This window comes from Syngnathus scovelli, chromosome 19 (genome assembly GCF_024217435.2).
Source record: "Syngnathus scovelli strain Florida chromosome 19, RoL_Ssco_1.2, whole genome shotgun sequence".
NCBI lineage: Eukaryota > Metazoa > Chordata > Actinopteri > Syngnathiformes > Syngnathidae > Syngnathus > Syngnathus scovelli.
The window spans coordinates 338,468-358,907 of record NC_090865.1 but is presented as its reverse complement, the minus strand read 5'-3'; the positions used below and the strand labels follow the sequence as shown (position 1 = coordinate 358,907).

Below are 20,440 nucleotides of genomic sequence, written 5' to 3'. Positions count from 1 at the left end.
GGCCGGAATGCATAAACACGCGCTTTATGAACAAAAGTATTTGGACACCAGTCTATTCCACCTGCAGCTACCGTGAATGGAGGTGCACTTGAGATTTGAATATTGTGCCGTGTCCCATTGGCGCGACCCGCTTGATATCAATAGCTGCTTTGTTGGCTCTCTTCCCCTTGACAGCCGATACGGCTCTCGAGCCCGCAGAGTCTCAACGCAAACGACCAACGAACAGGATGTCCTCTTGTTCATGGAAAAATGACATAACAAGTGTTTACAGTTCAAATGTTTTAATACCCTTTCATCGGAGAAATTGTAAAACAGGAAATAGTTTGGCAGTTTGCAGGATTACACTGATCAGATGTAATGAAGATTTTTTATTTATAGAGCTAGAACCACTTGGAAAGAAGTTTAGCGCTGAGGCGTCTTGGAGCCTCTGCCCATTCATCCATCCTTCCATCCATCCATCCATCCATCCATCCATCCATCCATCCATCCATCCATCCATCCATCCATCCATCCATCCATCCATCCATCCATCCATCCATCCATCCATCCATCCATCCATCCATCCATCCATCCATCCATCCATCCATCCATCCATCCATCCATCCATCCATCCATCCATCCATCCACCTATCCTTCCATCCATCCATCCATTCATGGAGTAGCTCCTCCTCCTCTCCATCAATGTGTGTTGTTGGCACAGCAACAGGGTCAATATTTGAAGTAGAGGGCAGGGTTAAAGGCTACTCCTATCGGACCCTCGTATTCACCAGCTGCACTCAACCCTGCCCTGACAACACGGATCTGACGATGGCACGCACGCACGCACGCACGCACGCACGCATGCACGCATGCACGTCCACGTACACACGGACTCACACACACACACACACACACGCGCACGCACACACACGCACACACACACACACACACACACACGCCTTGTTGGCTGGCAAGCTTTAAGATCCTGCTTGCGTGTTGAGCAAGTTTCTGCAATGTGTGCTTTTGATTTCCGTCACCGCTGACTGTAGGAAAGACAACGAGTCGCAGTACTGCATCAGATGTGTTCACAGCCACGACGACGCAGCGTGCATACATTTATGGCCACCCCACTGGAAAATGTGCGTCCATGTCCCTGCTTCCATCGTGTATACGAACCTCATCCAAAGGGATGAGGCAGGGGTGGAGAGGTTCTGCCTCCGGTTCACGTGGACTGTCGGGACTGGCAATAGTGAGAAAAGAAAAAAAAGAAGATCCCATTGTTGTTTGGATTGATTTCATGCTTTTCTCACAGTCGCACCTCTGTCTGGTGAGGGAGCGCTCCAGTAAAGTGTCCATTTCCGTGACCTGGCTGCCGGCCAACGTCAGAGAGCTGGGGCACGTCCAGTGGACGCGCTCCTCATGGCGGGGGAGCCATCGGGGCCTCAATGTCATCTCATGTTTGGAGCTTTTAAAAAACTCCTTGATCTTGTAGACGTTCGCTGAGGGGGCCATCAATCGTACGTACCTTTTGGAATACCGAATGCAACAGGTGTCGTGGCTCGGGCGGTCGCTTACCCCTCTCTGTCTCATCCTGGTCAAAATAGAAGTATTGTTTCAGGTCATCTTCCTGAGCCCAGTGAACGCTCTTCTTCTTGCTTTTCCAGATCGAGTGTTGGCATTCTGACAAAGAATTGATGACATGTAGTATGTGATCACAGGAAACGGAAAGAGCATTTTTCCACTTACCATCTGCTGCAATGATCTCTGTCGAAGAGTCGGACGAGGAGGTCTTTCGAGGTCTACGTTTCTTTTGTGGTGGAGCGGCACCGCATGGACCAGAGCTGTGTCCACATGGACAAAGAGAACCTATTGGTCATATTTTTTGGGGATGGACTTGTGTTGAAATATGTCTTACCTTGACCTCTTGTGGACCGGAGGCTTAGTCTTCTGGCTGGTGCTGACGGGTGGATCCAACGCTAGGCCAATGTGACAAGACAAATGCACGTACTTAGCTTCTGCATTCGGAGGAACATTATGAGACTAGACTGACCGAAGGAGCGCAACATTGCATGGCGGGACAAGTGCGCTTTAGCCTTTTGTTTCTTATTTTCATCTTGTCCATTCTTGTCCTTCACACCTTGACTGTGTAACTTCTCTCCTTGCTTCTTTTTATCTGCACATATGGCGCAGATATATGACAATGAAAGGGATGGATGAAATAGTCCACTCGCCATACCGGCGGGATTGTCGGAAGCGCTCGATAGACTCTGCGAGCGAATCGTTTCCATCCAGCCGTCGACGAGCGCCGATGCTAACTTCCTCAATTCTAAAATGTAAAGTACAAACATTGGAGTTTGGCAGCTATGCAAACTCTTTCCACAGTTACAAAGAACCCAGAGAAGCGAACAGACCTTCAGTCGCTGCACGTTTACTGAGCTGCTTGACCAACTTTGCTGTGTTGTTCTGTATAAACACAAGTGAAACAATTTAGAAGAGCAAAAAAAGATACCATTCCAAAAATGCTGCATTCTCTTTGAGTACCTGTTTGAGGTGCACAACTTTGAGGGGCAATTTCTGTAGCGTGAGCAGAAGGAGCTGTAGCAAACAAGTGTTGTTGGTGGATTTGGAGTAGGTGAGCCATGAGTTGAGCAAAGTGTAGCCACCCGCTCTGATGAACCTAAATGAAGGACGGACGGACCGACGGACGGACGGTCGGTCGGTCGGTCGGTCGGTAGGATCAAACATCCTTTATTAGTTGAACAGCTTTTTATGTTGACACAGTAGGTTGCATGTAGAATTTGGAGTAAATGAGGCGGACGGCAACCAAACGTGGAATATATGAACTGTATAAAGTGGACATGAGGCCTACCTGCTAAAAATATGCTGACATTTCGTGTGAAGTAGAATTTCCAGGTACATACAGCGATTGACCATCTCCGTAGATGCTTGCATGAGGCTGTGGTAAGGACGATTTTTTGGCTTCAATGACATCACAAAACTACATTGGATGAATATAGACAAAAACACGAGGTCTGCAAAGTGAGCGCCACCTAATCATCTCTGGGACTCCATCAAGGCTGCAAAGTCCGCCATCTTTTCCCAATTGGAAACCCCCGCCCGCCAAAATCCCTTTGGGGTCCGATTGTATGCCCTCCATTCCTGAAAACCAAAAGCAATGAGCAAGATGCGTGGATTGCCGTTCATGCGTTGAACCAAAATGCCTGCCTGATGCGCTACTTTGAAGCTAGGCTTTGGCTTTCCAAAACATCAAGGTTGTCATAGTGACGTAATACGTCTGCACAGTTAAAAGCAATGCAATACAAATCATTCAATCGTAGCACAAAAAGTCATGAAATGTTGGAGATTTCTGCAAGCTCAAATATCAGGATGTTGCTGAGATGTGAACCCTTTGACACTCTCATTGATGGACATAGTAGAGGCAGCAGAGGCAGCAGCGGCAGCAGAGGCAGCAGCAGCACTTCCATGGATAAGCTCAGAATGCCAAAAGTCACATATTATGGACACATATGTTCCTGTTCATATGTTACCTCATCGATATTTTTACTCAACATATGATGAATTTGATTCCCACATATAATAATACACTACACATTGAAGTGTTCGGCAGGGTGTTGAAACTCTTCTAAGTTGATGAAGAAGTAGCTCGTCAACAACACCAACGTATGACGCATGGATGAGACGTTAAAAGCAAACAAGTCTTTTAGCCAAGGCCAACGTCGTCCGTCAGGCGGGTTGATGCATTATTTTCCCCCCAACAATATTTCCATTCGCACTCCAGTCCACATGGTGGCGGTAATTCGCAATTTCCCTATTTTGCTCACTACCGAGGAAGAGTAATGTGAAGGCGAAGAAGAAAGTATCTCAACTCTTCTGGGCCGCATGACATTTTTTGCCTCTGATACGGACGTTTGGTTCAATTGTCACATTACGAAACAATATGCCTAAGAAAGGACAAGAAGAAGCAGAGTGGGTGGGCGATGAAGATCAGCCTACAACAGGTCAGGAAAAAAAAAAGTCATTAGTTTGGGCTAGGTAGCCAAGCTAGCAGCCGGTGGCGGCGCTACCCAAACCATCAATTTGAGTCAAATATCAAGTTGGTGTTTTCAAGCCGAATTGCTATTTTAATAACACATTGTGTTGACATAGATGTAGCGTGAACTGAGCTCAGCCATCTGACGCCATCTGACGCGTCATGAAAATGATGCAATGCCCGGTCATGACACTTGAGTTCATAAATTCATTCGCCTATTAATAAATCTATAAATAAATATGGCGGATGTACTTAGCTAGAATCTGTATTCGTGTCATAAAATAGGTATTCAAATCTCTTTACAGGTATTGAGATACGTACTTTGTTCTAAATTGTCACTGTCCTCTAAGTATTTCTTTCACGCGTTGTCCACATTTTGAGTTCAAATGCTCTTTCATCCCACAGAAAAGGCTGTGAAAAAGGGGAAGAAAGATAAAAAGGGGAAAAAAAGTGTGAGTACTCATTCATCTACATAGTTCTAGTGGAATTGCTTACTTGATTTGCTGCAACTTGTGTTTTCCTTTAGTTTTTCGAGGAACTCCAGACAGAGGAGAAACCTGAAAAAGAAGTTAAGGTTCCTGCCAAAGATGCAAAACAGGTGACCTATGCCCAGAGTAGCTTCCGTAGAATAGATCGTGTTAGGAAATCACGTGCTTTGCGTTTCCAAACACACACTCAGAGTGGATTTCTTCTTTTCAGCCTCATAAAAAGAAAAAGGACCGCCGTAAAGACAAAGGTGAAGATGCGGGCAAGGACAGCGATGAAGATGTCATGCTGAAGTTTAAAAAGCTCTCGGCGCAAGCCAGTGATGAAGAAGATGAACCTGGTATGAAGACAAGTTGTTCTGTCAGATTTAGTCATCCCAGTTCTTATGGAAGGTGCCTCTTCCCCCCCCCCCCCCCCCCACCCCCCCCCCACCCCCCCCACAGTTGTTGCCCCCAGGAAAGGAAACAAGAAGAACAAGGTTTGCCATTGTCTGTTGCCACCTCCGTTGTCAGTGACTCTTCACATGCCACCAAGTCATTTGTGTTGTCCTTCAGGGTGGTAACATTTTTGCAGCTCTCAGCCAGGGTATGAGTGGTGAGGAAGACAATTCGGATTTGGACCAGCAAGAGGAACCGGTCAAAAAGGTACGCATGGAGGAGTTTTTGTTCCTGTTCATGATATAGTATGTGCAATCAAATGTAAATAAATGATTGATGATGAATGATTTGGGGAATATAACGCCACAGTGTGTGCGTCTTGGCTACAGGAGGCTGAGAAGGGCAAGAGAAAAGAGAAAGCTAAAGCTAAGGTGAAGGTGGGTGCTCTGCGGGTGCTCTTCTTTGGGCTTTCCTAAATTCAACGTCTTCTTTTTTTCCACTCCTAATTCTACATATTCGATGTATTGTTTTTCCTTCTTTGCTTTTTTGCATGCCCAGCTATCATCATTGTGTGTGCGTGACAATGTTTGATTCATGCCTTTGCAATTATGTGCTTTTTTTTTTTTAAACCTGCTAATTTCTCCTTACAAGTGTTTTTGTTTCCTTTTTCCTTTGTAGTTACCAGAGAACGATGAGGATGAGAAACCCAAGGACAAAATGAAAGCAATTGTACGTAAACTATGTCCCCCACCCTCGTTAATTGTCACAATTCCACTAAGGCGCTAATTTGAAACATCCCTGTAGAAAAAGACACCGGTCGAGAAATCGCATCATGATGAAGACGAGGGAGATAACAGTGACGATGACGACATGATGATGGTTCGAAGCGCTTGAGATTGCTTTGGCTCGTTGTTGTTTTGCTGCTGCTGCTGCTGCTGCTGCTGCTGCTGCTGCGGCGCTTCAAACATTTGTCTCCGTCAAAGCAGAGTGCTGAAGATGTCATCGCCGAGCAGGCCAAACAGCAGCAGCAGGACGATGACCCCTTTTCTAACCTTAGCAAGAAGGAGAAAAAGAAGAAGAAAAAAATGGTATGGATTTCATATTGAACGATAGCGATGTCCAAAATATTTGAGGTCAAACATAAATGTTGACTCCAAATGGCATTTGTCTGATGAATCTTTCTTTCGGTCGTTTGAGTCTAACGTATCCGTTTGTTCATAGATGGAGTATGAGCGTCAAGTGGCAAGTCTCCGTGCCCAGAATGCCTTGGAAGGGGATTTCTCCATTTCCCAAGCTGAAATGTCCTCCAGACAGGCCATGCTAGAGAACGCGTCTGACATCAAGGTCGGTCGATCCGGAGACCGTTGGCTTCCTAAACAAATTCTGACTTCCCCTCTTTGTGTGTTTTCCGTAGCTGGAGAGGTTCAGCATTTCTGCCCATGGCAAAGAGCTTTTTGTCAACGCTGATCTCCTCATAGTGGCAGGAAGAAGATATGGTTTGGTCGGACCAAACGGGTGGGTACATTGAAGTGCTTCTCCTTTGAACGAGGTCATGTATGAATGGGAATCCATCCTTTGCTGCATGAAGCCACTGTTTTCTTCCAGCAAAGGGAAGACCACATTGCTGAAACACATCGCCAACAGAGCTCTGAGCATTCCCCCCAACATCGACGTGTTGCTATGCGAGCAAGGTAGGAGGAAATGTTCTCTCTCCCTCCCTCCCTCATCTGTGCTCAGTCCCCTTCACACGTGCTGGTGCATTCAGAGGTGGTGGCTGACGACACGCCGGCAGTTCAGGCGGTGCTGAAGGCCGACACTCGCCGCCTGAAGCTGCTCCAGGAGGAGAAGCAGCTTCAGGCTCGTCTGGAGAAGGGAGAGGACAGCGTGGCGGACAGACTAGACAAGGTGAGCAAACATGCCTGAGCGTAACTACGGCCACCCCATCCATGTCAAGCCCGGATCGCAATCTGCTGGCAGGTCTACGAGGAGCTGCGGGTGATCGGAGCTGCGGCGGCCGAAGCCAAAGCCAGAAGGATCTTGGCCGGCTTGTCCTTTACCCCCGAGATGCAGAACCGACCCACCAAAAGGTTCTCGGGAGGTTGGAGAATGAGAGTTTCGCTTGCCAGGTAGACAGACACCTCAGCCCGCTTGTTTCCAACTGATCAGACTTATTGATGGCCAACACAATTTCCACAGGGCTCTGTTCATGGAGCCCACCTTACTGATGCTTGACGAACCCACCAACCACCTGGACCTGAATGCCGTCATCTGGCTCAACAAGTACGCCTCTTGTTTCCTTATTCTCCTCAAGCTTTGTGTTCTGCCTGCCTGCCTGCCTGCCTGTCTGTCGCTGCGCAGAGGTTTTGAAATTCTCTGCAGAAAGTCACATCCAATGTTCCTTAGGTCAAACGGTAGCTTCAAGCTTTACATGGTACTTGAACTGCAAACGATCCTTCGTTTGGGACAGATTGCTCCTGTCACTAACGAAAATGAAGTGGATGGTTTCTGTCAAGGATCTTGTAGTCTAAAGAGCAGGAGCACGCTTGGCGTTCGGCACATCGTTTCATTCATTTGATGTCCCTTCCAGCTATCTTCAAGGCTGGAAGAAAACCCTGCTCATAGTTTCCCACGACCAAAGTTTCCTCGATGACGTGTGCACTGACATCATGCACCTAGACAACCAGAAGCTCTACTACTACAGAGGCAACTACTGTAAGTCTTTCATACTGTCACTTGAAATGTAGTAGGTATTGGCTACAATGTTCCATACGCTTCAAGGCAATGAAGAATCTGAATGGCTCCAATTAAGCTTAGTGCTGGCCAGAGACCATCTTGACTAACCCAACATTTCTTTTTCTAGTGACCTTCAAAAAAATGTATGTCCAGAAGCAAAAGGAGCTCCAGAAACAATACGACAAGCAGGAGAAGAAACTTAAGGACCTGAAAGCTGGTGGCAAGTCCACCAAACAGGCTGTGAGTTTGAATCTGAACGTCTGAAGTGCTAAAATCGCTCACAACTCTTGCACGTTGATTTAAATTTTTTCCCCCCAGGAGAAGCAGACAAAAGAAGCGCTCACCAGAAAACAACAGAAAGGCAAGAAGAAGGGGGGTCAGGAAGAGGAGAGCCACGAGGCCACGGAACTGCTGAAGCGGCCCAAAGAGTACACTGTCAAGTTCACCTTTCCAAACCCTCCTCCTCTTTCGCCACCCATTTTGGGCCTGCATAGTAAGAAGGTTTCGATCCGTATTTCAATCATCAGGCTGACGCTGTGTGTGTGTACGTAGCCTATGGCTTGCCTATGGCTTGCCTATGGCTTGCCTATGGCTCGCCTATGGCTCCCCTATGGCTCCCCTATGGCTCGCCTATGGCTCCCCTACGGCTCCCCTACGGCTCCCCTATGGCTCCCCTATGGCTCCAACAAACTGATGACACTTTGTATTCCAGGTGTCGATTTCTCCTATGACGGCCACAAGCCACTCTTCAGGAATGTCGACTTTGGAATTGACATGGAATCCAGAAGTAAGATTGCAACAACAAAAAAGGCAGCACATTGTTTCCGAGTTGACATACTGTCTCCGTTTTCATAACCAGCAACACGTTCTTGTCAATGTGTGGTGCTCAACCTAAATGAGGCTGGCTATATTTGAGAGAAATCTGACTTGATTTTTCTCACCTCCCTGCAGTTTGTATCGTTGGCCCGAATGGTGTTGGGAAGAGTACATTGCTGTTGCTGCTCAACGGGAAATTAAATCCTGTATGTATGTTGATTTGTCAAAGTTTAATTAGCTAATAGTTGATATGTCCATCCTGAGTGGCACATATTTGTTTTACAGACCAAGGGTGAGATGAGGAAGAATCATCGATTGGTAAGTAATTCATCCATGAAGGTTCTTTTTTACATTGCTACTATTTTTGTTGAATACAAAGCTGTGAAAAGAAGTTGGTATGTACTGTACTTTATTGATCTGATGTAATGAGGGACGGTACAGTATTGTACAGCAAAACGCTCGTGGACATGACGCGTATGCTTGACTCGGTGTGTGTGTGTGTGTGTGTGTGTGTCGATTGCTTGCAGAAAATCGGCTTCTTCAACCAGCAGTATGCAGATCAGTTGAACATGGAGGAGAACCCCACAGAGTACCTGATGAGGAACTTCAACCTCCCCTATCAGGATGGCAGGAAGTGCCTGGGACGTTTTGGCCTGGAGAGCCACGCGCACACCATTCAAATCTCAAAACTGTCTGGTATGAATGTGCACTCGCTTTCAATTGGGATGCCGATAGTTGTCATTTCTACTCTCTTTTGTCATTCGTAATTTGTACTTAGTGCTCTGATGCTTTTGTTTCCAATAGGTGGTCAGAAAGCTCGAGTTGTGTTTGCTGAACTATCCTGCCGCCAGCCAGATGTCCTCATCTTGGTAAGATAAAGTCAATTCTTTTGAGATGGCCGTCATCTTTTCTTGACAATATGTCACTGTATCGTGATTTGAGCTGCAAACTCAAGTGTTGGTTGGCCTGTCCGCCGCTCTTCCAGGATGAACCCACTAACAATCTGGATATTGAGTCCATTGATGCTTTATCAGAGGCCATCAATGAATACAAAGGAGGTATGTGGAGTATGATGGTGCATTATCTAGAACCGACTTGAAATCCTTGTGTGCAAATATACGGCATGACATAGCACGAACAACCGCATCTTCATAACCATCGGCGGCGCATGTCCGTCCGTCCGTCCGTCCACCTTGTCTTGCCCAGCTGTGATCATCGTGAGTCACGACGCCCGTCTCATCACTGAAACTCAGTGCCAGCTGTGGGTGGTGGAAGATTACTCGGTCAACCAGATCGACGGCGACTTTGACGACTACAAGCGAGAAGTTCTCGAGTCCCTCGGCGAGACCATGGTCAATAAGGTCAACCCGTGATCCCCCGCCTCAAGCACTTGCGACCCCATCCCTTGTAGGCTAACCCAAAAGACTGGTTTCTTGCTACATTTTCCTTCTGGAATTCCACAAAGCAGAAAATGGGGTGGAAACCCCTGCTTGGCATCCAATTCTTACAAAACAAGACTTTCAATCATGCGATGTTGATTAAGAACACAAAATAAACCACCAGTTTTTTTTTCCAACTTTGATTTCTTGTCTTGCATTCACATCCATGATTCACATGCTTATTTCATTGACGAAACGTAGATAAAGAAAACAAGCTGGTAGGAATGGCATCAATCATGTGCCTGGCTTTAGATAAGCCTTATAGGTCTTCCTGACTTTCGCAACTTCCTTCTCGTCTGGTGTGATTTCACCATACCATTTATACCAGTCGTCACCGGACGTTAAAGAAGGGGCAGGCGGTGTGAAACCCACAGCATCATGGCCATTGGAGTAATCTTCGCCCGCAAAGTCCACGTAGGGAATCTGAAAGGAAAGAAAGCCTGAAATGACAAAGTTCATCGGTTAAGTCTCGAGTCGACGGTGTCAATGAGTCAAGGGGAGCAAATTGCAACCTTTCTCATTTGCACATTGCATTCTACTGGATTGCAGTGCCGATTTGAATTGAATCCAGCCTTCAGCTGTAATTCCAATACGAGGTTAAGAACAAACATACCGTGATCTCGCGCAGTGTTGATTGCTTCAGTCAGCTTCTTCTGCTGTTTCATACACACACCTGAGAAAATCAGAACAGTGAGCCAATTTAAATATACTACACGAAGCACATGCACCCCACGGCTTGTGCCTTACCGGTTCGAGTGGGATCATACACCACACCAGTGTGGGGGCTGATGAACTGCTGCAACAGCTTCACATTCTGTGGAGGAAAAAAAGCCATTCACTCTCACGGCAATCAAATAAAAAGCTCACCCCTAATATAACCGTAAGCACCAGATCACACTAGAAGTACGGAGTTGAATGAAGTTGTACAGGTTGTAGGTCCCCAATAATGATTTGAAAAGGATTGATTTGAAACCATGTATAAAACATTCAACTCACCTGATGATGAATAATCACATGCGGATCTCGACATATTGGACAGGGGTTTCCGCATATCTTGTCTCCTCTCTAAACAAACCCGTTACATACCTTTTAGAATTTGAATGGCAGCTGTGTACTGAACATGAAATATTCTTACAAATACATTCAAAACACATTACAATGCAGGTCTTGCGAGTCTTCTGTGGGGGAATGCCTCCTTTGTGGTTCCTCCTGTAACCCGCCCATACTGGATGGGCTCCATACCTCTCAATGTACTCTGCCAGGGAGATTGGATTCAGTGATAAGCACAAGTGTCTATTGAGGGGGGGGGGGGGGATCACCCTCGTGTATATGGGAGATACCTTCACTCTCCAGATAATCCCAAGGTCTGTCTTTGTAGCGAGAGAGTGCCTCGGTTTCCTTGGTCGCCGCCTCATCCTGCAGTGTCACTGCTTGGCAGAAAGAGTGGCTTGGAAGTGCAAAAGGCCGAATAGCTGGACAGATTCTCATAGATATCCTCTGTAAAACAAAGTGTGATCACACAAAATATACTGACAATATTTTGGGGCTTGTTTTCTGTTTCGGAAGATCGTTGGTAGCTACACGAATGGCTACTGATCAGCCTGCCTTAACAAATAAAACGTCTTATTGAAGAAAAGACCAACTGTCAGACTACCAGCTCATCGTATAACAAGCATACCTTAAATTGTCGCAGTGGATATAAAATTGAAGGCGAGATGCGGACCGCTGCCCTTACAACGGTTTGGATGGAGGCAGCCATTTTTCCTCATCGTAAGGTGAAAGGTCATAGGTCTTGACGGCGGTTTGCAAAACTTACCGCCGCCTAGCGGTCTTCTTTCGTTACTGCATTGTCTGCACAAGTCTGAACAGATTATCTTGGACGTTATAATAGAAGTGTATTTGTTTATTCCGAGAACGCGCCTCGTAATGTTTGTGTTTTTTTTGTTTGAAGCATGTTATTGGTTTTTGTTTTGACCTTATGTCGCTAAGACGGTTCATGGACACATCTGCGGATACAGCGTGCCAGTTGCCAAGCAGCCGCCATTTTAAGGACGTAAAACAGCTGAAGTATACTTGTTTTAGAACGTTTACGTTCCGGTGAAATGCGAATAATACTGTATAGAAATGTCGTTTTATAAAGGCTGTTCCGAAAAATGTGAATGATTAGGAGTACGCTGATGGTATATCAACACAAACGTCGAAAAACTGCGTGAGTCGCCATTATGCCTTTGAAGCACAGGAAGAAGGTCGTTCGTCAGCCATTTTGGGGCGATCCCCGGGCTGGAAAAAACGGCGGTGACGCAAAAAACGTCACAACGTATAAAAGCTAAGTCCCTCCTCTCCTCGCTCATTCCTGGATTTGGTCAAAGGTAAGTGAAGACGTCAGAACATTCGTGCACACATTTGTCGTTTTTGAAGGTGAACTCAGCCCAGAATATTCACAAAAACCCTCGCGTGAGCTTGATTACGCTTAAGGGGCGAATTTTCACCTCTAGTGTCAACTAAGATGTTTTTTCTTGTGTACTTTTTCAGGTTTCAATTCGTTTTCCCGAAGACTCAACCGTCGAGGACTTCGACCAACCACCCAAATTGATATTTTTTCTTCAAGTAATGGACATCTGATTACTATTTTTGCCTCCAGTTTGTTCTTGAAGGAAAAGGCTAGCTTTTAGCTACCAAAGCCCCACCCATTAGAAATTTTGAAGCAGGTATTAAAGCCATCAAAGTTGATATGTTTTTGTTATAAACGAAATAAGTGCCCGAAAAGCACAATGTGTTATAACTTAAACGTTGAGGGCAATTAGTTTGATTAGGAATGCATAACGTCGACTTGTTAGTGGTACTTTTAAAGTAATCGTCTTCGCTATTTTGCGGTAGTTGGCTAGCAGCCGCCGCAATTTAGCCTAGCCTAGCCTTCTGTTTAGCATGAGCTCACACATGAATGTGGACGGTGACACAAGTCTCCGTTTCTTCGTGTGTGAGACGAGGTGGGCTAATACATTTTCAAATCGAGGACTAGTGATACCTATAAGCAATCTGATCATAAAGATTGCCGTGTTTGTTTAGGAGACTAATAACCTATGAAGTCGGACTTTTTGCCTGCCGGGCTTTTGTAGGGGCTGCTCCACGGAACTGAACCGTACCGCAATCTACACATAAAGATTGCATTAGACTGAGGATTGATTGATTGATGGACGTTTGACGAAGCACAGTGTTGGTTGCGTTGACAATAGCACAGGGGATCCCACAAATCCCGCACTGGGCAATCTGTGGATAAAGATTGCGGGATGACAGAAGACAAGTGGTCTTTCGTAACACAAACATTTCGGACTTGTCTAAATTGTGGACAATTGGCTTGCTTCACCAGCGGGTGTTTTTTTTTTTTTTTTGTAGTTGTTTTTTTCTCCCCCCCCCCCCCCTACGGAGCATTTTGGAGTTTTCTTCGTTTAGAACCGTAAAGCGGCCACAGCGGTTTTGCTGCTGAGCAGCAGCAGCCCCGTTCAGCTTGTTCGAGCGTTGTTCAGCCTAAACGTCTGGTTCCCCGTCCGCCCCCATTGAGCGTTTTCCATGCTAACAGCGCTAGTCTGGCGTCGCAGGGGTTAAAGTGAGGAGGGAGAGGAGGGGCTTGCATTGTCGGAGGAGCTTACTGCCCCTCCCCTCCGGTTTTTTCCTCGGTATGTCTTTGGCAGCCTTTATATAACTCAAAAGGATTATTAGCTACTCAATATACTCCCCCCCCCCCCTTTATAGCAACTTTATTAGTTTTTCTACCAGCGATACACAATTGTTTCCAAGTTTCTGCGTAATGTTGCAGGGTCTTGTTTAACACTTGACAGTTTGTGTACATGTGTAACAGCTGTGCCACTTACAGGCTTTGAATTATTTGCAGTGTTGTGGAGTTCTGAGCCAATATAAAACTTCTACCTCAACATTTAAACCGGTAAGACCAAACTGATTCCTCACACCAATGCATTTACAATTAATGATCTTCTAGAGGCAAGTTATGCACGTATCAAATCACTTATCAAAATGAACAAACATGGGAAAAAAAAAAAGTGCACAACCCAGTACCCCCCTTATATACCTTTCAAATAATGCTATGTTTTTATTGTATAACTGCACACACTTGTTCAATGTTGATTTAATGACATATTTGTAGGCCCTTGACGGAATGTAAGTAACTTCAAATAATGACTTGTTCTTTGGTAATGAAAGTAATGTCTAATGTTTGTGTAATGACAAACCATGAACCACATTGAGCGGATTTAAAACAATAGCATCTGTACAAGTATTCTAATTCATATGCAGTCAGTATTAGTCATTTGATTTTGACGTGCATGCGCGATTAAAATGTGAGTAACTGGGAAACGCACGTAGTTTAGAAAACCGAAAAGTAGTCCAATTTCCACAGAAGCACACATCGGTCGGTCCAAATGCCCTGCAAGGTCCAGAGAGGAGCCATTCTGGTGCTCTGGGACACTCACCCGCCCTTCTGCCTGCTGTCTCTGCAACTAGAGGTCGGTCGTGCCAGCAGCGTGCAACGGCGCTCATACAAGTATGAGGCAGTCCGTGTTATATTGCAGAATTGTTTGCTGATGAGTCCGTTTAGTAGGTTTGTCGTAGTGTGCTACTGATGTGACTGCGGACGTCAGCTGTTTGCCGGTGTTGGCGGAGTGCTGTAGTAAAATTGCATTTGTAGCTGTTATGGTGAAAAGTAAAAGCCTTGTTCTGGTTTGCAAGGACGGCGTTCAGGTCTGTTGAGCAGCCCCTCGGTTACATAGAAGGCCCAAAAAACATGGACAGTGAACGATGCATTCGTTCCCAATTATCAAAAAAGAAAAGCGCACCACCGTACACATTGCCCTACTGTCAATGTATTAACTGCTTGAGGTTTGTTTTTCAGAAAAATGGAGGGGGTGCCAGTGGACCCCAAACAGATTTTGAAGGGAGTAGAGGTTCTACTTGGGAAGGATGGGGGACTCTGCAGCTTGGAGGGAGTACCAAAGATGTTCAGGTGAGCAATTGAAGCCTTTCATTGTCTTTCTCCAGGTAGCCTTTTGCAATGGCTTTAACCTTTGCATATTTTCTGCACAGCCTAATGAAAGCGTCTGCCAAGATGGTCAGTCGGTGTATGTACTTGAACATCCTGCTTCATACAAAATCACATGATGTTCTCAACAGGTACGTTTTGTTGGTGTGATGAGACTGCATATTTTTTTCTCAGCTGTAATTGCACAACATTCTACCTGTGCAAGGCTTAAAGCACTCCTCCACGGTTGTCTTATTGACAAAGACTGACTTGAATTGACTGATTTTTGTTTTGATTTGACACCATAGCTATCCAGCATCAGTGACCACCTCAAACTTTCTTGCGTGCATTTTGTGAATAAAACATTCTCCCCCCCCTCCCTCCCTCCCTCCCTCCCTCCCCCTGTTTAGGTTCATCCGAGTCGGTGGCTACAGGCTGCTGAATTCGTGGCTCACATACTCGAAAAGCACCAACAATTCGCCTCTGCTGCAGCTTATTCTGCTCACTCTGCAAAAGTTGCCTCTCAAAGTGGACCATCTCAAACAGGTACAGACCAAAGGAAAACCAGTTTTGACTTTTTTTGTGTGTGTGTGTGTGTGAATATAAATATGATACTGTCTCTTTTATTTGTCGAGTGCAACATTTCATTTGAATTGGCTCGTGACGAATTTCCCATATGACAACTTTCTCCACAGAACAACACAGCTAAGCTGGTAAAGCAACTGTGTAAAAGCGCAGAGACTGAAGGTCAGTTGTCCTTTTGGTTGGGCTTATTGTCTTGAGGAGGTTGGACCCCATGCTTCATCTTCAATCTTCATTTTAGAATTGAGGAAGTTGGCGTCTGTGCTCGTCGACGGCTGGATGGCAACAATTCGCTCCCAGAGTGTATCGAGCAACGCCAGCAGTCCCGGTGGTACGGACACGTGACATTGACTCTTTTCTCAATGACTCCTTCTTTTTGTGATCATCCTAAAATGCTCTCCATATTCTCAATGTGTAGATAAGAAGAAGAAGAAAGAAGATGGCAAGGTCCCACTCCGAGAGGTGAAGGACAAGAGTGCAGAGGATGAGAAAAAGAAAGACAAGGCTAAAGCGCATGCCCCGAGTCATGCGAAAATCCGCTCCATAGGTGAGCGAGCGAGCCGTTGAAACAACCTGATGTATGTACTTTGCTGAAATCCTCATGAAAATGCTTTTGTAGGTCTCGAGATGGACACTCCAAACCCTGCCCCCACAAAGAAAAGCCCGGCTGCTCCCCAGCTGGGTGACAAGTACAACATCAAGCCTCCGGTCCTCAAGAGGTTAAGGTAGGGCGGGCATTAACCAGCAAGAATATGAGCACAGCGCCATAGCGGTCAAGATGCACTTTGCTCGCTGCACCCATCCAGTGGTCAGTGGCAGTAACTTCACCCTCTCCTCTTTTTTTACAGTTCTGGTCCATTTGATAATCCTCCCCTTGAGAAGAAATACAAACCTCTAAACACGCCGTCCAACTCTACCAAAGAAATTAAAGTCAAGATCATTCCAGCACAACGTAAGTGTGTACACTATAATGAAGCAAAGTATTGGTTGATAAGCGCAGTTTAGCGAGTTGCAAACGATATTTGTAGCTATGGTTTGAATTGACGATGAATATAATGCGAGGTCACGCTTTCCTATACTGTCCAAAATTTTGAGTGTACTTTCTTTCACCCAATGTCTGCAGCCATGGAGTGCACGGGGTTCCTTGATGCGCTCAACTCAGCTCCAGTGCCTGGAATCAAGATCAAGAAAAAGAAACCTGCAGCCACTTCACCCTCTAGCGCCAAGGCTGTGTCCCCGACCTCAAATAAGGTATCTTTTCTGACAATAAATCAATGACCAAATCTATCAAGGAAATTAAGAAAAGGTCAACTTTCATATGTAGTAAATGATCAAAAACCTCAGACCTGTGTTAGCAAAATGTCTCTTCTCCTAATAACGCACTTGTGCTTTTTATAATCTCCCAGACAAATCCATTTGACAGTAAACAATCTACATATTCCTCATCTTCTGGCAAACCAACATCTCCGGAGACTGTTTCTTCGAATGCTACTGATGAAAATCAGGAGCCGGATCGGCCCGGGACGCCCGTGCCCACCGAAGACTCGGACTCCATGGACACCGGTGAGTTTGGCTCTCTCTGTACAGAGCAGGAAGTCAAATAAATAAGAGACCAATTGAAATTGCGCTTTGTATTTTGCAGGAGACAAGCCCAATGCTCTGTCAGAACCTCGTGGGGAGGAAGACCTGACTAAGAAGGGCAAGAAAAAGAAGACTGTTCACTGGGCTCAGGAAGATAATCTCAAGCATTATTTTTATTTTGACCTGGATGAGACAGAGCGAGGTACGAGCCATGCCCGCTGCCGCCGCCGCCGCCGCCGCCGCCGTGTGTCAAACTCGCACGTGTAAATACGAGTGACTAACTCAATGATTCCCTCTCCTAGTCAATGTCAATAAGGTGAAGGACTTTGGTGAGGCGGCCAAACGGGAGTTGATGATGGATCGACAGACGTTTGAGATGGCCCGACGGCTTTCTCACGACGCTATGGAGGAGAGGGTCCCCTGGACTCTCCCCAGGCCGCTGACATTAGCTGGCAGTCTGGTCATTCCTGGCTCCAACAGCACAGAAAAGCTTACCCAGCGGGACCGTGAGATGGGAATCCTACAGGAGCTCTTCCTCAGTAAAGAGAGGTAGGACGGTCATCTCCGTTGTCGTAATGCAATTCATTTTGAATTCTATTGGGTGAAGTTAATGAGGAGGGAGGCTATCAACCAACGGGCTGGTTTGCCCAGTTGTCTTTTGAAGTCTAGACCTGCTTGTCTTTTTCCCTAGTGTACCCGACACGCCGCACGAGCCAGACCCGGAGCCCTATGAACCTATGCCCCCTCGACTCATTCCCCTGGATGAGGTCAGTAGCAAAATCCAAAGGAATCCCTTGGCTTATTTGTTTTGACAACAAATGACCTCCCTCCCTCCCTCCCTCCCTCCTTATTCAATTTGTGTAGGACTCTTCAGTACCAGACGATAGCTACCCTGAGCCCATGGACACATCTCAGCAGGTTCCAGCCCTGGGGCAAAACGAGGGCTCCAAGCTGCCGCCTGTCCTGGCCAACCTGATGGGCAACCTTAACAGCAATTCGCGTAGCCCTCAGACCACAAACACCGTCAGCAATCCGGTCACACCGGCCGTCAACGTACAGGAGCTGCTCACGTCTATCATGGTACATGACTACTGCACACTGGGAGTATTTGTCTACAGTCAAATAAAGCTTTTCCATCTGTTTGATTTACTCATTTGAAACGGCTTCGTAGGTCCTATGCAATGTTTTGCCTGCTCTGTGCAAGTCAAATGCAATCACCGGTAGACCGAACATACCATGGCAATCATTTCGATTTGATTCATCTTACGAGGGAAATGACTACTTTGTCACAACAGTATTCACCCATATCATTTGAAAACAACAAGTAAGATTGAATACAAGTACATCATGGGGCTTCAAGAAGATGAAGTGTCATTCGTTTCCCTGGAGGAAAGAGGGAAACAAAAGTACGGGTCAGAGGAGTTCAATTTCAATTTGAGCAAGAACATGTTGAACAATTTCAAACGTGTTTATAATGGTAGAACCGTCCAATTCTTGAATCAAGATGCTACTTCGCTTTGGTTCAAGGTCATCGTGTTGCCATTTGTCATCCTAGCAAGGTGCACTTGGAGCCCAAAGTTTCATCAGTCACTCCATGTGTACTTTTCTTCATTGATTTTGCCGCAACTAATCAAAGCTCTGCTCTGTGTGTCTTTAGGGCGCTTCTAGCAACCAATCGACCGAAGACCTCATCAAGCAGCCGGACTTCTCGGATAAGATTAAACAACTTCTGGGTTCCCTGCAGCAGACACAGAACCAGAACCCGGGACCCGCACCAGGTAAATGGGCCCTGGGATATCTTGAAAGTTAACAGAAAGCCAAAGAAAGAAATGGCTCACAATCCTTCGGGCACGTCACAACTTCATTGTGTATTTCCACGCGACTTTGACAATCGTCCAACTCAATGTGCCCATTTGTTAGCATTGTTTATTCGCCCAAATGACGCCATCTCCAATCCCATTGAAAGTGGTGGAAATGTTGTTGTCCTGTTTTCCACTCACTTGATTTGTTTTTTTTTCTTTTCTTTTCTTTTCTTTTCTTGTGAACGCAGTCAACCCGAGTCTGCTGGGTCACAGTCCCATGAACAATATGAACAACATGCACATGCAGATGCCCATGAACAGTGGCTTCCCACCAAACATGCCTCCAGGCGGCCCCCGCTTCAACCACCCCCCGCCGCCTCATAATCACGGGCCGCCTTTCAACAGCGGCGGAGGCCCACCACGTATGATGGGGCCGCCGCCGCCGGGGCCGCCGCCGGGGCAGGGCCGCGGGGATAACGGCAACTACTGGGGAGACGACTCCATGAGAGGCGGGCCCCACCGAGGAGGCCATTTCCACCGGGGAGGAAGGGGCCGAGGAGGAGAGCCGGGCTTTCGGGGCCGAGGACGAGGGGGGCCGAGAGGAGGACACAATATGAACGGTACGTACACGCCGCGTAGCACTTGATTGCTCAAACTCATTTGTTTTGTCTCTTCCTCCTCAAATAGACATGTCCATGCGTCCCGTTTGTCGCCATTTCATGATGAAGGGAAACTGCAGGTACGAGAGCAACTGTGCTTTTTACCACCCCGGTGTCAATGGACCACCCTTCCCCCCAAACAACCAGCACGGACACTAAGCGCGGCCGCACCGTAAGCGTCATATTCGCCATTCATCAAACCACTGCAGCGCGGTTTTCCCATGATGAGAAAATCACTGTTTTTAAACGACTGAAAGCTTCCCACTTTTTGCCACTATGTCTCACTGTGTACATCCGCAACTTGCTTGAACGTAATTTCCCTCCCAATTGCCTTTCAGCAGTGTCGTTTTCTCCTTGCCTGATTCCTTGGCAGCACTTTAAAATGAAATGGGTGGGTAAATCAAATGATGATTGATCTTGAACAACTAGATTGAAATGATAAATGAAACTTTGTCCTGAAGAAGCCGCTGGTAAAAAAAACATTCTATGTGCTACCTTAAAGTTTATTCCTGCTTGTGACTGGACAACTTATTTTTGGAGCAAATTATGAATTAATGACGAGTCTGCCGATACAGCAAATGACCTCTGAACTCTCCATCTTAACCTCAGACAGAGGGCTTTGAATGTCAGTATTATGATGAAGCATTCTGCAGGTCAGCTATGGCGTGTGTGTGTGTGTTTTCTGTGAAAACAATGACCTTTGTCTCTTGTGGGACTTTGTTTTTTCTTTTTTTTCTTTTTCCCCTCCGTGTTTTATTTTGACAAATGTCAAAAACAGGTGCCCTTTTTTATGACAGGTTCATCGATTGTACTGTAACGCTGTCTACAATACATGTTCACGTGGTCATATTTTTCTGTTGAATTATTTTGTACACTATTAAAAATGTTCAAATATAATTGTTTTAT

General features: G+C 46.1%; 4 protein-coding genes across 12 annotated transcripts; 2 read left to right on the top strand and 2 right to left on the bottom strand.

Annotated features, from left to right (window-relative positions):
- Positions 1-840: 840 nt before the first annotated feature.
- LOC125987168 (serine/threonine-protein phosphatase 1 regulatory subunit 10-like) lies at positions 841-3,736 on the bottom strand. 6 transcript variants are annotated; one of them, XM_049751315.1, is made up of 12 exons: positions 3,030-3,736; positions 2,849-2,935; positions 2,521-2,656; positions 2,391-2,442; positions 2,216-2,305; positions 2,030-2,152; positions 1,895-1,955; positions 1,726-1,820; positions 1,555-1,659; positions 1,298-1,478; positions 1,094-1,219; positions 841-1,022 (listed from the first exon to the last, which is right to left on the bottom strand). In XM_049751315.1, the coding sequence occupies exons 1-11, from the start codon at positions 3,134-3,136 to the stop codon at positions 1,096-1,098; spliced, it is 1,161 nt and encodes a 386-aa protein (XP_049607272.1). In that variant the 5' UTR covers positions 3,137-3,736; the 3' UTR covers positions 841-1,022; positions 1,094-1,095. The 6 variants fall into 6 exon arrangements, with proteins under 6 accessions (XP_049607272.1, XP_049607271.1, XP_049607270.1 ...); XM_049751314.1 differs by having other exon boundaries at positions 841-1,219; positions 3,030-3,138; positions 3,528-3,736; XM_049751313.1 differs by having other exon boundaries at positions 841-1,219.
- An 83-nt stretch (positions 3,737-3,819) lies between these two features.
- Positions 3,820-10,018, top strand: abcf1 (ATP-binding cassette, sub-family F (GCN20), member 1). 3 transcript variants are annotated; one of them, XM_049751295.2, is made up of 26 exons: positions 3,820-3,998; positions 4,436-4,482; positions 4,557-4,628; positions 4,730-4,856; positions 4,960-4,994; positions 5,071-5,160; positions 5,283-5,324; positions 5,572-5,622; positions 5,698-5,772; positions 5,880-5,981; positions 6,115-6,237; positions 6,308-6,408; positions 6,499-6,584; positions 6,659-6,798; positions 6,871-7,019; positions 7,090-7,173; positions 7,481-7,605; positions 7,754-7,866; positions 7,945-8,119; positions 8,339-8,413; positions 8,578-8,648; positions 8,728-8,760; positions 8,970-9,138; positions 9,247-9,311; positions 9,428-9,500; positions 9,649-10,018. In XM_049751295.2, the coding sequence occupies exons 1-26, from the start codon at positions 3,938-3,940 to the stop codon at positions 9,813-9,815; spliced, it is 2,451 nt and encodes an 816-aa protein (XP_049607252.1). In that variant the 5' UTR covers positions 3,820-3,937; the 3' UTR covers positions 9,816-10,018. The 3 variants fall into 3 exon arrangements, with proteins under 3 accessions (XP_049607252.1, XP_049607251.1, XP_049607253.1); XM_049751294.2 differs by having other exon boundaries at positions 5,283-5,330; XM_049751296.2 differs by lacking the exon at positions 5,283-5,324.
- A 97-nt stretch (positions 10,019-10,115) lies between these two features.
- mrps18b (mitochondrial ribosomal protein S18B) lies at positions 10,116-11,717 on the bottom strand. Its single transcript, XM_049751325.2, has 7 exons — positions 11,560-11,717; positions 11,222-11,378; positions 11,039-11,136; positions 10,878-10,946; positions 10,629-10,695; positions 10,495-10,554; positions 10,116-10,321 (listed from the first exon to the last, which is right to left on the bottom strand). Exons 1-7 carry the CDS (start codon positions 11,638-11,640, stop codon positions 10,116-10,118), a joined length of 738 nt encoding a protein of 245 aa, XP_049607282.1. The 5' UTR covers positions 11,641-11,717.
- A 389-nt stretch (positions 11,718-12,106) lies between these two features.
- LOC125987163 (serine/threonine-protein phosphatase 1 regulatory subunit 10) lies at positions 12,107-20,431 on the top strand. 2 transcript variants are annotated; one of them, XM_049751300.2, is made up of 20 exons: positions 12,107-12,250; positions 12,414-12,589; positions 13,771-13,821; positions 14,785-14,895; positions 14,976-15,062; positions 15,321-15,456; positions 15,606-15,657; positions 15,734-15,823; positions 15,911-16,039; positions 16,112-16,217; positions 16,341-16,444; positions 16,616-16,743; positions 16,899-17,055; positions 17,135-17,275; positions 17,376-17,622; positions 17,765-17,840; positions 17,938-18,153; positions 18,731-18,851; positions 19,124-19,495; positions 19,563-20,431. In XM_049751300.2, the coding sequence occupies exons 4-20, from the start codon at positions 14,789-14,791 to the stop codon at positions 19,691-19,693; spliced, it is 2,400 nt and encodes a 799-aa protein (XP_049607257.1). In that variant the 5' UTR covers positions 12,107-12,250; positions 12,414-12,589; positions 13,771-13,821; positions 14,785-14,788; the 3' UTR covers positions 19,694-20,431. The 2 variants fall into 2 exon arrangements, with proteins under 2 accessions (XP_049607257.1, XP_049607255.1); XM_049751298.2 differs by lacking the exon at positions 13,771-13,821 and having other exon boundaries at positions 12,108-12,250.
- Positions 20,432-20,440: the final 9 nt, after the last annotated feature.